The following is a 15,000-nucleotide window of genomic DNA, read 5'->3' as shown; positions in this document are numbered from 1 at the left end:
AAGCAGCACTCAGGGTGTTATCTTGGCACTCACCTGTCACAGAAAATTTATTTGCACTGAGTCCATGCACATTCCTGCACTTTATTGGATTTTCTTTTGGGATGTTTAGGAATAATAATGAATGGACATTTATAATTATTTTTTTTGGATTTCTTTTTAACACTTATTTACTTCATTGGTTTTTTACACTGATATGAATTGTTTTTTCACATTGATCATTTATATAGGATAACTGGATTTTTGTATTTACAGTAAAATACTTTTCTCTGAAGTTCGACAGACGCAGCTTCATATCTTCTTAGCCATTGGGTTATGCTCCTACCATCAGGAATTGGACACTAGGCCGGAAAAAGCTTCCACCACGCCTATGGGGCTGTTCCTGTAGGAATAACCCCACACACTCTGCTACAGCCCTCAGTTTCGTTGCAAGCAGTGTTTAGAAGACAACAACCCCATTACACTCATAATTAGGAGGGGTGGGTGCTGCATCCGTCAATGAACTTCAGAGAAAAGGATTTTACGCTAAGTACAAAAATCCAGTTCTCTATCGTTCATTGACAGATGCAGCTTCATATCTTCCTAGCCATTGGGACTTCCCAAAGCAGTATTATCATGAGGCGTGGGAAAAAACACAAACAATGTAATTCCCCAAAGGCTAATCATAGCCAACCAGGAATAACTGGAGCTCACCTAGGGAAAAAAAAAAAAAAAAACTCACGCTCAGAGAAAAAAAAAGTTCTCTTTTAAACAGCAGCCTGCAAAACATTGCGGCCAAAAGATGCATCCCAAGATGCCCACACACCTACCTTGTAGAATTTTGTAAACATGTGCACTGACGACCAAGTTGCCACCTTGCAAATTTGCATCACTGACGCCTGATGGCGAAAAACCCAAGAGGCACTCAGCGCTCTAGTAGAATGCGCCTTCACCAAGGAGGAACCTGACCCTTCAGTGAATAAGCCTGAACCACCGTCTGCCTGACCCATCTGGATATGGTCGCAACAGACGCAGCCAATCCTTTTCGAGGTCCCTCGGTAAGGACAAAAAAGTCTGATTTCCTGAAAGATTCAGTAGCCGCCAGGTAAACCCCAATTGCCCGAACCACATGCAGAGAATGTAAAGCAATTCCCTTGGGATTCTTGGGCTTAGGACAGAGTGAAGGCTGCACAAGGTCTTCATTTAAATGGAAATCAGAAACCACTTTAGGAAGAAACGACTGATTAGGTTGAAGTACCACTTTATCTCTGTGGACCACCAGATAAGGCGAATGGGCAAGACAACGCTACCAGTTCAGACATCCTGCGGGCAGAAGTGATCGCCACCAAAAAGGCAACCTTCTGAGAGAATGTAAGCAGGGAATCTCCCTAATGTTCTCAAAAGGAGGTTTTTGAAGATGTGATCACACCAAAATTCAGATCCCACGGAGGTAACAGGGATTGTCTCGGAGGCGCCATACGACAGCCCCTGAAAAAAAGTGTGAATCAGGGCGTGCGTAGCTAAAGGACGTTGGAAAAACAGCCAAAGCTGACACTTGGCCTTTGATAGTGCCCAAAGCCAAACACTGTTCAACCCCTTTTTTAAAGAAAAGTCAAAACCCTAGCTACCTAAAACAAGGATGCACTTTCAACGATTCACACCATGAAATGTACGATTTCCACGTACCATGACAGATCTTCCTAGAAGTAGACTTCCTAGCCTTCAACAGTGTAGGAATCACAAAGACCTCTATCCTTCAATACCTGGCTTTCAACAGCCACGGTGTTAAAGCCAGCGACTGTAAAGTAAAGCTTTATGGAAGATTGGCCCTTGTGGAGCTCGCTATCACATGTAATAGGCGGGACAAAGACTCAATCCGTCTATCAATGGGATTCTTCCACCGGGACCAGAGTAAACTTATTCAGTCTGGAAACAGGATGATCCACCGCGTGGAAACCTCATCTGCGAAGGGATAACGGCAATTAAAACGCTTGGACACCACTAACAAGTGCTTAATGCGCCCCCCACTGTTCATTGACAATATTGTCAAAAAGTCCTGGACAGGGGGAACACTTTGCCCGATTTCTGGGATTTGCGGGTGCCAAAAGACACCTGTGTTTCTGACACTGTAGACTCATCCGCTATTTTTAAAGTTTCTTGCACTGAAACTACAAGTGCTTCCACCAAAGCCCTTTCCCGCACAGCGGCTGAGGACAGGTCTTCTTCGCCATCAGAAGGCGATGACACAGAGCCACCAGGGTGGGGTGCACCACATCTGCCTCTGAATCCGAAGATACAACAGAGGCGGGTGAAGGCAAAAGGCACTTACGGCTAATATTCACACTAAATCCACTTTTGACACTAGGCTTTCCAAAACTGCTGTAAGAGCTGACAGGGGCTGCGACCCCAGAAGGTTCCGAAGTCTCACTGAGGGGGGGGTCTGTAGGTGAAATGTTGTCCTGGGACTATGTGCACTAAATTTAAAAAATGTAATGTCACTTTAAAAAGGTCACAAAAACGTGATCAGTCTGTTAGTGTGTGTGAGGAAACCCACAAGTGACCCCCAAAAAATGTTACTAACCCGATCAGGGTTACAAACGATCTGACACAGGAAGTGAAAGCACCTGGGTCATGCCTAGAGTGTCTGATGCCTTGCCTATGCTGTTCAGCACTGTGTACCACAAGAAAATGGCCTCCCCATGCATTCCTATGTGGAAAATTTAGAAAATGGCTGCCCATACATTACAATGAGGATTTCTGACATTAATGCAGGGCAAGTCTACAGCAAAATGGCGGCCCCCACAGTGCGCCAATGTGGTCTCCAGGACCCCCAGGGGAGTCACTGACAATGGCATTGGATGTTGCCCAGGAGGGGACCCCACCAGAACAAACGACCTCCCCCACCGCGGAACCGCCTCAGTGGTTGCAATATATCCACCCCGCCAATGGTAGGAACCTGTAATGTGAGGTTGGGGGGGGGGGGGCCTGGCACGTCTGAGAGGCCAGGGGAACTGAGGCATACCCGAGGGTCCGACTATTCCACTTCCACCCCGAGAAATAGGGGGGGGGGGGAACTTACCATACCACGGATCAGGTGGGCGCCACTCTGAGCAGACTACTTCCCACCCGGGATGGGTGCGCTGCCAGCCAAGCGGTACGCTGCGACTCAGGGCGTTCCAGGTCGTTCGCGTCCCAGCGAGACGGTCCACTTGTGGGCTCGTCCCCGTCCATCGGGGCTCTGTTGTGGCGAGGCCTAGTTCTGGCCTATAACCTGCTCACTCGCTAGCCAGACTGGGAGACCTTAGGGATCTAGAAAATCCAGTCCGAAACCCAGCCGGCTGTTGCTTGTAGTTCTCCAGGAACTCTAAAGAAGTAAAAAAAAAAAAAAAAAAAAAAAAAAGACGGTTTCCAAAAAAATAACAGCTAGGACCGAAGTCCCAGCAGGGAACTAGGTCCTACTATTAAACTAGGCAAAAACAAACTTGAGGGCTGTAGCAGAGTGTGTGGGGTTATGCCTGCATGGACAGCCCAATAGGTGTGGTGAAAGCTTTTTTTCTGCTTAGTGCCCTATTCCTGATGGGAGGAGCATAACCCAATGGCTAAGAAGATATGAAGCTGTGTCTGTCAATGAATGATAGAGAAATGTTTTCACTTTGAGATATTTTTAAAAAATTTGCACTGTTTTTAAGAACATTTATATTACATATTTTTTTTTTTGATGGATAAATAGGATTTTCACTTGCACTTCTTTGGGATGGGGGGGGGGGGCGCGCTTTTAGAACACTATAGTACTATAGGGTAGAATTGCGCTGATTCACCTTATGCTGCACACGAGTCTTCAGTCAATTAGCAGCAACTACATACTATAGTATATTTTTGAATACCTTATAACCATTGATTGTTTTTAGCGCCAGATCATTTTTTATCAATATCAAAAGACTGTCAGAATTTGGAGTCTTTGTACGCAAAGGAACAAGACCTAAATGCGATACTGGATGCCCATGATCTTCGGGCCCTCAGACGGTACTTCATTAAAAACAGACATGATTCTGTGATGACATCTTTGCCTGGGCTCAGGAATACTTCCAAAAATCACTGTCTGAACAGCTTTGCTGTGCCATCCAAAAATGATTTTATGTTTAGGGTCTATCATCCAAAGAAGCCATATCTGAACATGATCCAGAAAAGCCTCCGTCTTCTCTGGGCCAAAGTTCATTCAAAATGGTCTGTTGCAAAGTGGAAAATAGTTTTGTGGTCAGACGTATTGAAATTTATTTTTGGCAACCATGGGTGCCGCATCATCTGGACTAAAGACAGACCCCCCCCCCCCTCTGGCTTGTTTTCAGCACTCACTCCAAAAGCCTACATCTCTGATGGTATGGGGGTGCATTAGTGCGTATGGAAAGGGCAGCTTGCGCATCTGAAAAGGCACCATCAATGCTCAAAGCTATATCCAGGTTTTAGAGCAGCATATGCAGAGGCAAGAATGGGACAACATTCTTCTACCTAACCACCAACTCCCCCAAAATGGTCTCCTCTGTTCCCAGTGTTAAAAGAGGGGATGCTGCACTGTGGTAAACTTGGCCCTGTCAAAACTGGGGTTGTACTTTGCCAGCTTTTGTTGCCCAGTCCCAATGTTTTTGACACTAATGGGCCATACACTCTATACAATTGTCTTTAGATTTTTTCCTATAGATTTACCAAAACCATATGAGGTCAAAGCTAAACACTTAAATTGTATGCAATCAGACAGGCTCTTGCACTACATAGTTGAAGGTAAATCTAAAGGAAATCTGACCACAAAAGTTGTGTAATGTGTATCCGGCTTTATTGTCCTCAATTTCATAGTGTTTTTTTTGTTTTTTTTTTAACATTAAAATGGTACATTTTCTCAATTTAAAAACATTGGATATGTTTTCTATTGTGAATACAATATGGGTTTAGGAGATTTGCAAATCATTGTATTCTGTAGTTGGAATCTGTTTTTATGTATATATTACACAGCTTCCCAACTTTTGTGGAATTGGTCCACTACAGCTCCACCAAGAAGTCTGTCAGTAAACAGGACAGAAAGCAGAAGCTAAAGGCACTTCCAACTATTAACTGAGAGCAAGAAAAGGCTATGCAAAAGGTAAAATCTTTATTGTACAGTCAAAAGAAGATAGGACAGATGGGAATATGACTGCTAGACCAAGAACAGTGCTGCAAATCTTAAATGCACGGTCAACCAAGGAATTGTACACTGCCTTTTTTGGCCTCATCTTTCCTTCAGAACTGTAACCTAGATTGTGGAGTCCAATCTGGATCCGTCACACATGGAGCAATAAAAATCTAAATATTGATGCCTACATTTAGGAGTATCAACCCTCAAGAATGAAAGAAGGCATCTGCACACATTAACACGACAAACATATCAAGGATTCTGGGGGGGGGGGGGGTTAAAGGGACAAATTTCCCAATCAAACCAAACTGATCCAAGTAGAGGGTATTTCTAAATTGCTACCCAAACATTTTTAGCATCTCTTTTCGTTAAAAGATGGCTTCCACCTACGTGTTCAATTATGCAAGCAACTGAAGCTGGTCTTGTTAAAAAATGTTTAGATGTACCATTCTTGCTATTCGAAAAACTGTGTTCTTTGACATACAGCTACAAAACTTTCCCAAGACACTAACCTCTCAGTAAATGGAAGAGCAATTATTCCATTCTGATCACAAACTTTGGATTACTGGATATTTGCTTGCTGCAATATGACAATGGCATCTGTAGCTAAAGCATGTTGTCTGGAACCTATGAAATTCCTGAAGTGATGTTTGCTCACCCACTGCCAAAATTTGCATGTAGGGCATTATGGATTTCTGAAAGATAACAGTGATGCTTCCCACTTTTTGCTCTTGTGAAAAGTGGCATCATCCTGAAGCACGATGGGAGGAGAGTATAAAAGAACAGATTAAGATCCCATGAAGGAAGGGGAAGGAGTTTTCGGCTGACCTATGTTTGTTCCTTTAACCCTGCCACCAACGTACATATAAGGGTTATACACCCAGCAGCCGGATCGCTTCCACACACCCTGGAAACGCCCCCACCCCCATGCACGTACAAATGTAAACGCATCAGGGGTGCCTACACATAATACTGTTTATTTAGCTACGCGTTACATATCTTTAGGCGTGAGAGCATTAATTCTTTATAATTAACTCTAAAAACTGATGATCTGTAGCTTTTAAAGCATCGCCAATGGAAAATATAGGGTACTAAAGTTTGACGACAATTCACTCATTCACGCAGTTTCAAGGCTTGACATGCTGGATATCTATTTACTCAGCGCAACCACATTTTTTATATTTTACCAAACATAAGGTAACATATGAACCCTAAAATTCAAGTGTATTTTTAACTTAAATTGTGTTTCAGAAATGGTTGTACTAATAGTGAGACATAAAAAATTAGATTTACTTCTATAGGGTGCCTGCTTTCAAAAAAAAAAAAAAATAGGTTTTGCGGGATTTACTTAATCTTCAGGCCTAAAGTGATTTTTTAAACATGTGCAAAAAATGCAAACATTTCTGGTAGCGAAAGGGTTAAAGGCTAGGCCTCTTGGTATTCACATGGAGGTGCAAGGACAAAATATTTTATCACCTTTACCATCACGACTGCAGCGTTTTTAAAGCACATACCCAAGGTTTTTGGTGATCTTGCTCATCAGTTCTGGTTTCTGCTTCTTAACCTGATCCATAACAGCATGATAGACATCACAAATTTTTGCCCCTGTTAAAAAAAAAAAAAAAAAAAACTGTCAAAAACTAAAATTATTAAACAGGATTTTGGTGCTCATTATAAAATCTGTTCCGACAGTTCATTGGAGGGACACAAGTGTCCTAATCTTCAAGTTATACTGTCAGCTAAAGGAGGATTGGACACTGGCAAAGAACACTTTAGACCAGCCCAGTAAAAACCAGCATGCCTTAGTTTAGTAGCAAAGCAGTACTAAGAGCATGATTATAAAACAAAGGGGTGGGGTCTGTGCACCTAAGTTTTTTTTTTTAATACAGCGAGCATAAAAATCTCAATTTTCTTTAGCATCCATTAACCACTTACCGCATAGTAACGTACCGATACGTCGGTACACTTTGCGGGTTTATACCGGGATGATGCCTCTAGTTAGAGGCATCATCCCGGTACCGTGGTTTGAAGCCGACGGTCGGCTTTCCGTCGGTAACGACCGATGCGGCTCGGGAGGCACTCAGCCTGCACATCCCCCGGCTGGATGGAGTCCCGATGAATGCCGGAAACGGCATCGATCGGGGCTCTGATGACGTAACCCGGAGGCGGCATCCATGACGTCACTTCCGGGTTACTGTGCTGCAAATTTAAAAAATGGCTGTATGCAAAAATGCCGTTTTCGGCGTTTTGCATACAGGGAAGTGTAGTGGAGGGGTCTAGGGTCACAAGAGAGGTTTACATTGCTTGCGACAGCAATAAAAGTGATCAGATTTTTTTTTTTTTTTTTTTTTTAAAAAAACCTGTAATAAAGTTTAAAAAAAAATAAAAAAATAAATTTTCGCCGCCGTCACCGTTCGCTCGCGCACAAAAAAAAAACGTATACGCAAGTCGAGCCGCGAATGAAATCGCTGTTCAAACCCCACATGTGAGGTATAGCCGCGATCGCCAGAGCGTGCGCAATAATTAAAAAAAAAGAGCTACACTCTACCTCTAAATTGGTAACCGTTAAATAAATTTAAAGCGTCGCAGATTGAGATCTCTATTGACCGTAGTTTGTCGCCATCCCACGGGGGGTGCAATTTTAAACCGTAACATGTTGGGTATCTATTTACTCGGCGTGACATCTTTCACAATATACAAAAAAATGGGCTAACTTTACTGTTTAGTATTTTTTAAATGCAGTGAAATGTGATTTTTCAATTTTTTTCCAAAAAAATGGCGTTTTAAAGACCGCTGCGCAAATACCGCTTGACAAAAAGTTTTGCAATGACCGACATTTTAATCTCCAGAGTCTTTGCTAAAAAAATATACATAATGTTTGGGGGTTCTAAGTAGTTTTCTAGGAAAAAATACTGGTTTTAACTTGTAAACAAAAAGTGTCCAAAATAGGGCTGGGACTTAAGTGGTTAAGGTAAACAAGAAATTTAAACTTTCAGAACGTACAACAAAAACATTCCACCTGAGGGGCGGGTAACAAACCAAAATGCTAACAGAACCAAAAAAAAAAAATACAGAATTGAGGGCTGCTTGCAGCTCTAACAGCCACCATAAGGAGCGGACAAGCATAGCTGGCATCAGAGCAGGCCTGAAAATACTCCTGGTAGAAATTAAAGAGCGTGTGAACCAAGACCAGGGAGCAGCCTTGCAAACCTGGGAAAAGGAAGCCTGATGGCAAGAAGCACTAACAGTTCAAGAAACAGAGCCTTAACATGAAAGGGTGGAACACAATCCTTGAAACCTTCAGCTTGAATAATGGTCTGAGCTACATAAAAGACAATGGAACGAGTAGCAGGAGCACACTTGACCATCCAGAATGACAGAGATTCAGTCTGATGGAAGCAATTCTCACATCTCGAACCATATCCCGGAAAGGAAGATCTTCTTTCACACAATTCTATAAATGGTGGAAGCCTCCTGTTAATATTTATGGGCACCATCCCTAAACAAAGAACAGCAAATTGGGCACCCCATCCGAGAAACCGAAAACAGGCATTAAAGGAAGGTAATGAAATTGGACCTATGTGCTACAAAAAGAGGTCATAAATATATATAAAAAAAAGCTTTCACAATTTTGCTTGCACATCTAAAACAATTAAAATGCGACCACATCCAGTGTGTAACATGTACATAAAAGCATCCATTTAGTATTTAGGTTGATGTTACGGATCAATGCATTTTGCGAGAGACTTGTTTCCTCAGGATTCATGCCTTTTCAAACATAGAAACAGCACTTTCAATCTACAAAAAGGTAATTACATAAAAAAATTAAGATATAATATTTATCTATAGACAATGGTTACATTATGTATAGTGACATAATGAGATGCAAGGTGATTGAGGGATGGTAGGTTTCACCTCGTGCGCTTCCTTATATGGGACATTAAGGCGTAGTCCGGTTCGGGTCCCACTCTGCCAAGGTGGTCTGGAAAACCTGAACCATTTTATGAAAAGACCTGCCGTTTGGACTACCCATTTCCCAGGGCAGGTGATCCCCACTTGAGCTAACCCCACAATATTTTATAAATATATGGAAAAAGGGAAACATGGGAGAAGTGGGAAAAAGGTTCCCCAGTCTTAGAGAAATAGTACCAAGGTTGCCAGGGAGGGAGAGAAAGGGAGCAACATGTAGTGTTGAATTATACATTTCTTTTGTGTGTGTTTTTTTTTTTCTCTCTAGAAAGTATTACATGACTTTATAAGTGGTGCAATGTTCTAAGACAGTGGTCCTCAACTCCGGTCCTCAGGGCCCACTAACAGGCCAGATTTTAAGTATTACCTTGGGGAGATGCAGACTAGAGTACTTCAATCACTGAGCAGCAAATTATATCACCTGGGATGTATTTCAGTTATCTTGCAAACCTGGCATGTTAGTGGGCCCTGAGGACCAGGGTTGAGGACCACTGTTCTAAGATGTATGCTTATCTGAAACTGCATTTTAGGTACGTACTGGTGAATGTTTTATTCCATTGTTTATATATGTATTGTTATATGTTAGTGGTATACGGTGTCTCTGTCTATCTATCTATAGTTTGAGGATGAGAGTCCCTCACAAAACACTTTGATCAGTAACACAAACTTAAATACTAAAAAGGATGCTTTATGTACATGTTACACACTGTACATGGCCGCATATTGTGTTTTAGATGTACAAATATATATTTTGGATGAATATAAAAGGTCAGCACAGCCCTGACCTTTAATGGTACAGAGAGCCAAATGCTGGTCTAGACCCAGCTGCAAAAAGGAAAGGATTTGTCCCATTAAGTTTACAAGGTTGGAAGCCCTGAGCCTCACACCAAGCAAAATATGCCTTTTCATATGCCATGATCGACCATGCAAGAATTTGACCTCCTAAGCTTTGAAGATTGAGGGTTTAAGAAATTTAAATATGCCCCAATTTCTCACAGCTTGAGCTTCAAAAGTCATACAGTTAAAGCCAGCAAGATCTGGGCGGTCTGGAAAAGCCCATGGAGCCGATCAGAGTACAATATTCAATATTCATCTGGCCCATTCCACAGTTATAAAGACCACAGGAATGCCCTCCACCTCACTCCTTTGATGCAGACAAAGAATAGATTTCAAGTAGGAAAAGCATGGAGGAGGGTGTACTGATCTCACAGAGCATCCATTGCTTCCAGTAGAGAAACCCTGTACCTGCAGAAGGTTAAAAAAAAAAAAAAAATAGTTGTTGGTCAGGAGTTTCACATCTGGGGGGTTTCCCCTACCTGAGACAGGTCTTGATGCTGCTGGTTTAGAAAGTCTACCTGCCAACTGTCCTAGCCTTAGATGTATAGATGTAAACAGGCTGAAGTTCAGCTCAGGATAAAATCCCTCGTTTTGCTGCAGAGACTTTTGGTTCCTCCTCATGGTCAATGTAGGACAAAACAATTGAGTTGCCCCGCTGAATCCAGATCACATAACCTTGGTGTCAGATCAGATCAGTTCAGCACTGCAGGGATACACAACTTCCCTAAAGCTTCAGAATAATCAGGAGAGTAAATTCACCGATAGCGTACCCAGGGCTCCTCTAAATACCAATTAGAATGTTCTACTACATGCAGATTTCAGGTAGATTATTGAGCCACTAAACCAGGGACAACCAGGTCCTTGGGGCCAGATTTAGCAAGGGACTGGACTGACTTGTCCCTCAACAGAATGTGTTGTAGGGGTCAGGAGTGAAACTAAACAAATGGACTACCTTGAAGGAGGCGACCATCAGACCAAGGACTCATGTGAAAGAGAGCAAGTGGACTCTTGGACTAAAGAGTCTGGGATGCAAGTTTGAATTTTCTCTTGGGGAAGAACTCTAGCCTGAGCCATGTCTAGGAATACACCAAGGTACTTAAAGCGGAGTTCCACCCAAAAGTAGAACTTCCGCTCATTTGCTTCCTCCACCCCCCCCCCCCCTCCGGTGCCACAGTTGGCACCTTTCAGGGGGAGGGGGAACGGGTACCTGTTTTTTGACAGGTCTCCTTCCCTTCCAGGAGACGCCGTCCCTCTTAAGTTTGGCCCCCTCCTCCTCCCCCTGCCGCCGAGCCAATCCAAATATGCAGCGCGCATGTGCATTAGGGACCCGCCTGTGAAGCGGCAAGGCTTCACTGCTGGGTTCCCTCACTGGCAATGGCTGCGGCAGCACTCGACAGCCGATGAAAACATCGGCTGCGGTGCCAACTTTGCTGGACTCCAGGACAGGTAAGTGTCCTAATATTAAAAGTCAGCAGGCTACAGTATGTGTAGCTGCTGACTTAATTTTTGGAGGGGGAGGGGGGTGAGGCTGGAACACCGGTTTAAGCGATGAGTCAGTTCCAGCACTGATTTCTTAAGGTTCATGATCCATTCAATCCTCTAAATCCTGGACATTCAAGACTACAATGTCCAAAAGATTTTTGTGCCGACTGTTAAGGGGACAATCCCCTTAAAGAGGTTGTAAACCCATGGAAAAAAAAAAAAATCCTGTAAGACAAAGGCATAATGAGCTAGTATGCGTCGCATACTAGCTCATTATGAAATACTTACCTTAGAACAAAGCCCTTCCAGCGGCGCTTGCTTGCAGCCGACATCTTCCCAGATGTTTCTTATGGGTCCGCGGGCTCTGGTGACCGGAGCCACAATGACGTTGAGTAGCCAGTTTGCGGCACGGGCTCTGAAGGACTGGCATTGTAGTAAGCCGGACATTCAGAGAGCATGTGCCAATGACCTCATCGGCTGCATGCACTCTGAATATCTCCTAAACAGTGCAGGTTTAGGAGATATTTCACAGTACCTATAAGTAAGCCTGATTATAGGCTTAACTATAGGTGCAAGTGGTGTAACAAAGTGACCATTTGAGTGTCATTTTGGTTTTCGAAGAAATATATTAGTTATTGAAAAACACAATGATAGTGTTATATTTAGATATTTTTACTGGGAGAGAGGGGAGGAAGGAGGAGATAAGAACCATTACTCCTGAAGAAGATTTAGATCGCAAGCTGAACCTAAAGGTTTCCTAATATCCTGAAGGTGACTGGAGTCTATTGCCACATCTAGACAGATCCTAAAGTATTACAGCTTAAATTGACCCATTTGATACTTAGGCCTAGATTTAAGTTTAAAAAAGGGGTTCTATTTTGTATAAATTTTCAGCACATAGGTCAATTATATTTTGTCAATAGATTATATAATTTTTATTTGGGTAGGGATTATGTACATTAGGTGGTGAATATATACAAATTATAAGTGTTGCACGTTTATTAAAAGGGATTTGAGCAATAAAACTTATGCGTGACTGTAGTGAAAACCTCCTTGAAAAAGGACCAAGAAGGCAGCCACATCCAATGTCCATTAGGGAAGACTCTAAAAAGGGGGGGGAAAAAAAAAAACTAGGATCAGATGACATAATCCCAGGTTGCAGATGTTGGCTGCATTAGTGGGTACACTGTGCAAGTAGCAGACGCCGTTAGGGTGTGGACTGGTGCGTCAGACTGGCTGTCCCCCCATTTCAAGAAACAGACATATTAAAACATGGAGATAAGGCAATGTAAGCTCAGTTTATGAGGCAAAAACTCACATAACCCAACACTGGTAGCAAGTGAGGGTCGAATGCTAAAGATAACTGTGGTCTTAAGCAAGCAGCAGATGACTGGAGTTTCACTTGGCACTTTGCAGTGCAGGAGAAGCAGTGGGGAGATGCTTAAATGATGGGATTAAGGCGAGAGCTCAGGGCAACTCTCCACCCAGCAGATGAGGTCTGCAGTCCTTCAATGTTAACCCCTTTCCCATGGTTGGACCAGTAGACAATGGAAATTTCAAAAGCACCTGGCAATTCAAAACAGAGAGGCATCTCCTGTGATAACCCGATAAGGCTACTCAGAGACAGTCGCCAGAGATAGGATAAGCAGTGAGGCCAATGCCACAGGCTCTGATCCTAGAAAGCTCAAACTTAAATGAGGTCTGGAAAGCATCTCACACATCCCAGAGCCCAAGGGGGTCACTTCCAGACAAGCTCAGTGATGCTCAGTAGCAAAATTTTAGAAGTCAAACTTAGGATAGGCCACATGGGATAGCTGTAACAGAGATCAGCCCTTCTAGTGGTGATATAGAGAGAGTGTCTTGATACAAGAAAAAGGTTGAAGAAAAATAATGCTAGCAAAAATAGATCGGACCACTCCCAGCGAAGCTGAAGTATGTATGCTGGTAATATAAGGTGTTATCTATCCTGGGTTGGCCAAGTTTTCTTGTTTGCCCCTGTCCAATACTGCATCCCTCAAAAAAAAAAAAAAAAAAAAAAAAAAACCTAAACATAGGTTCCTGTCCTACTTACCATGCTTGAGTTCCTTGCACAGCTCCTCCTGCAGCTGTAACAAGAAGTTGTAGTTGTCCTGCATCTCTTGTGTGGGATCCACTACAAGTGTACGCACTAGATTCGAACAGTATGATTTGTAGCGAACGCCCATGGCACATGTGACTGCCCCAAAGTGCATGTGGTTTTTGTCACTAAAAAAAAAAAAAAAAAAAAAAAAAAAAAAAATGAAAAGAATCATCAAACAGATTCTTAAAGCTTTGCAGTTAAATTTTAGAAAAGCTTATTATGTGTGTTCTGTTCCCATTCACACACCATACCTAAATTTCTTTTTAAAAAATTCTTCTTACTTAAATCTTACTTTCTAGTGGTTTCTTTGGAGCAAGTCTTTGGGCAGACTGCAAGCTACTGTAAATTTGGAAAAGTGGAGGGACAAAGTGGGGAGGACAGGGTTTCAATATACCATGCAGAACCCCAAGCCCTGTGTTAGGCTTAGTTGACACTGGTGAAAGACCTTGAAATGTCACCTTTGCACCACCTGTTTTCATCCCCTAAATCCTGAAACACACCACAGCCCCATTCACTTGAGCTATCTAAACGCAACAGGGGTTAATACGGCAACTGTACTGAACGCGACGGGGGCCGAGGGTCAAAATTATTGCATCCTGGCCATGGCAGGTGTACAACCCTCTCCAGCTAAAGCAAGCAAAAATGTAAACAAATTCTTTTTTTTTTTTAATTTTTAATATGAGAATGCAATTTACAATGAGTGGCCGCAACATTTGGCCAGTGAGACAACACAAAATGACAGTATATAGTTTGGCAGTACAGTTAAAAACAAAGTAGCAGTGCTGGGTCCAATGATAAACATTAATACTGAGGACGGCCATTGGTCTAATCACTAGCAGATGGAGGAAAGGGGAGAGGCCTCAGCTAGTACAAAAAAAAAAAAAAAACTTTTTGGTTTACGTGGAGGGTAAGAAATCTATTGGAGGATCATTGGTTGACAACCTGGTTTGATACAACTGAGTATATTGCATTGCATATACATTGCACAATCGCTTGATGGGAATCTATAGGCAAGATGCAAATGAAAGATTCCCAGGCATTAAAAGTGTTTTTGGCCCATGATTACGTTTAATTAGATGTGAAAAACACAGGACAGCTTGTCTATAGACAAAGAATTGGTGGGAGGGGGGTTGTAAACAGCAACTTTTAAATAATTTTACGTTATGCTATGTGAATGGGAAGATGCAACAAATATAAAGTAGGAGTAATCCCAAACTGGCTGCAAAAGTTGAAATGCATTTTAAAGTAAACCAGTGCTTTGCCCAAGCAGGGAAAAATCAACAGGCTTATAATCATGCCTTTATCCCGACCAGCAAATACTTAAATTTTCCTAAGCTCTGATCCATAGCGGTTTCTGGCAACTAAACAAGTTAGCATTACTAAATACCACCCCTTTAGGGGTATTTTGATTGATGCCTAAACCAGGTTTATTTACCAATAAAGGTTTGGTTTAAAT

At 42.5% G+C, this 15,000-nt stretch overlaps 1 protein-coding gene across 1 annotated transcript in view; it reads right to left on the bottom strand.

Moving 5' to 3' along the window:
- The window catches only part of SUPT16H (SPT16 homolog, facilitates chromatin remodeling subunit), a 74,851-nt gene that overhangs the window by 42,263 nt on the left and 17,588 nt on the right, over window positions 1-15,000 (bottom strand). The window contains exons 7-8 of the mRNA XM_082243979.1: window positions 13,497-13,669; window positions 6,652-6,742 (exon numbers count right to left, since the gene is read on the bottom strand). Of these exons, the coding sequence (XP_082100105.1) occupies window positions 6,652-6,742; window positions 13,497-13,669 (264 nt within the window). The remainder of the gene's footprint in view (window positions 1-6,651; window positions 6,743-13,496; window positions 13,670-15,000) is intronic.

The sequence above is a fragment of the Pelophylax lessonae genome (genome assembly GCF_965119305.1).
Source record: "Pelophylax lessonae genome assembly, chromosome: 1".
NCBI lineage: Eukaryota > Metazoa > Chordata > Amphibia > Anura > Ranidae > Pelophylax > Pelophylax lessonae.
This window is presented reverse-complemented; position numbering and strand designations above follow the sequence as displayed.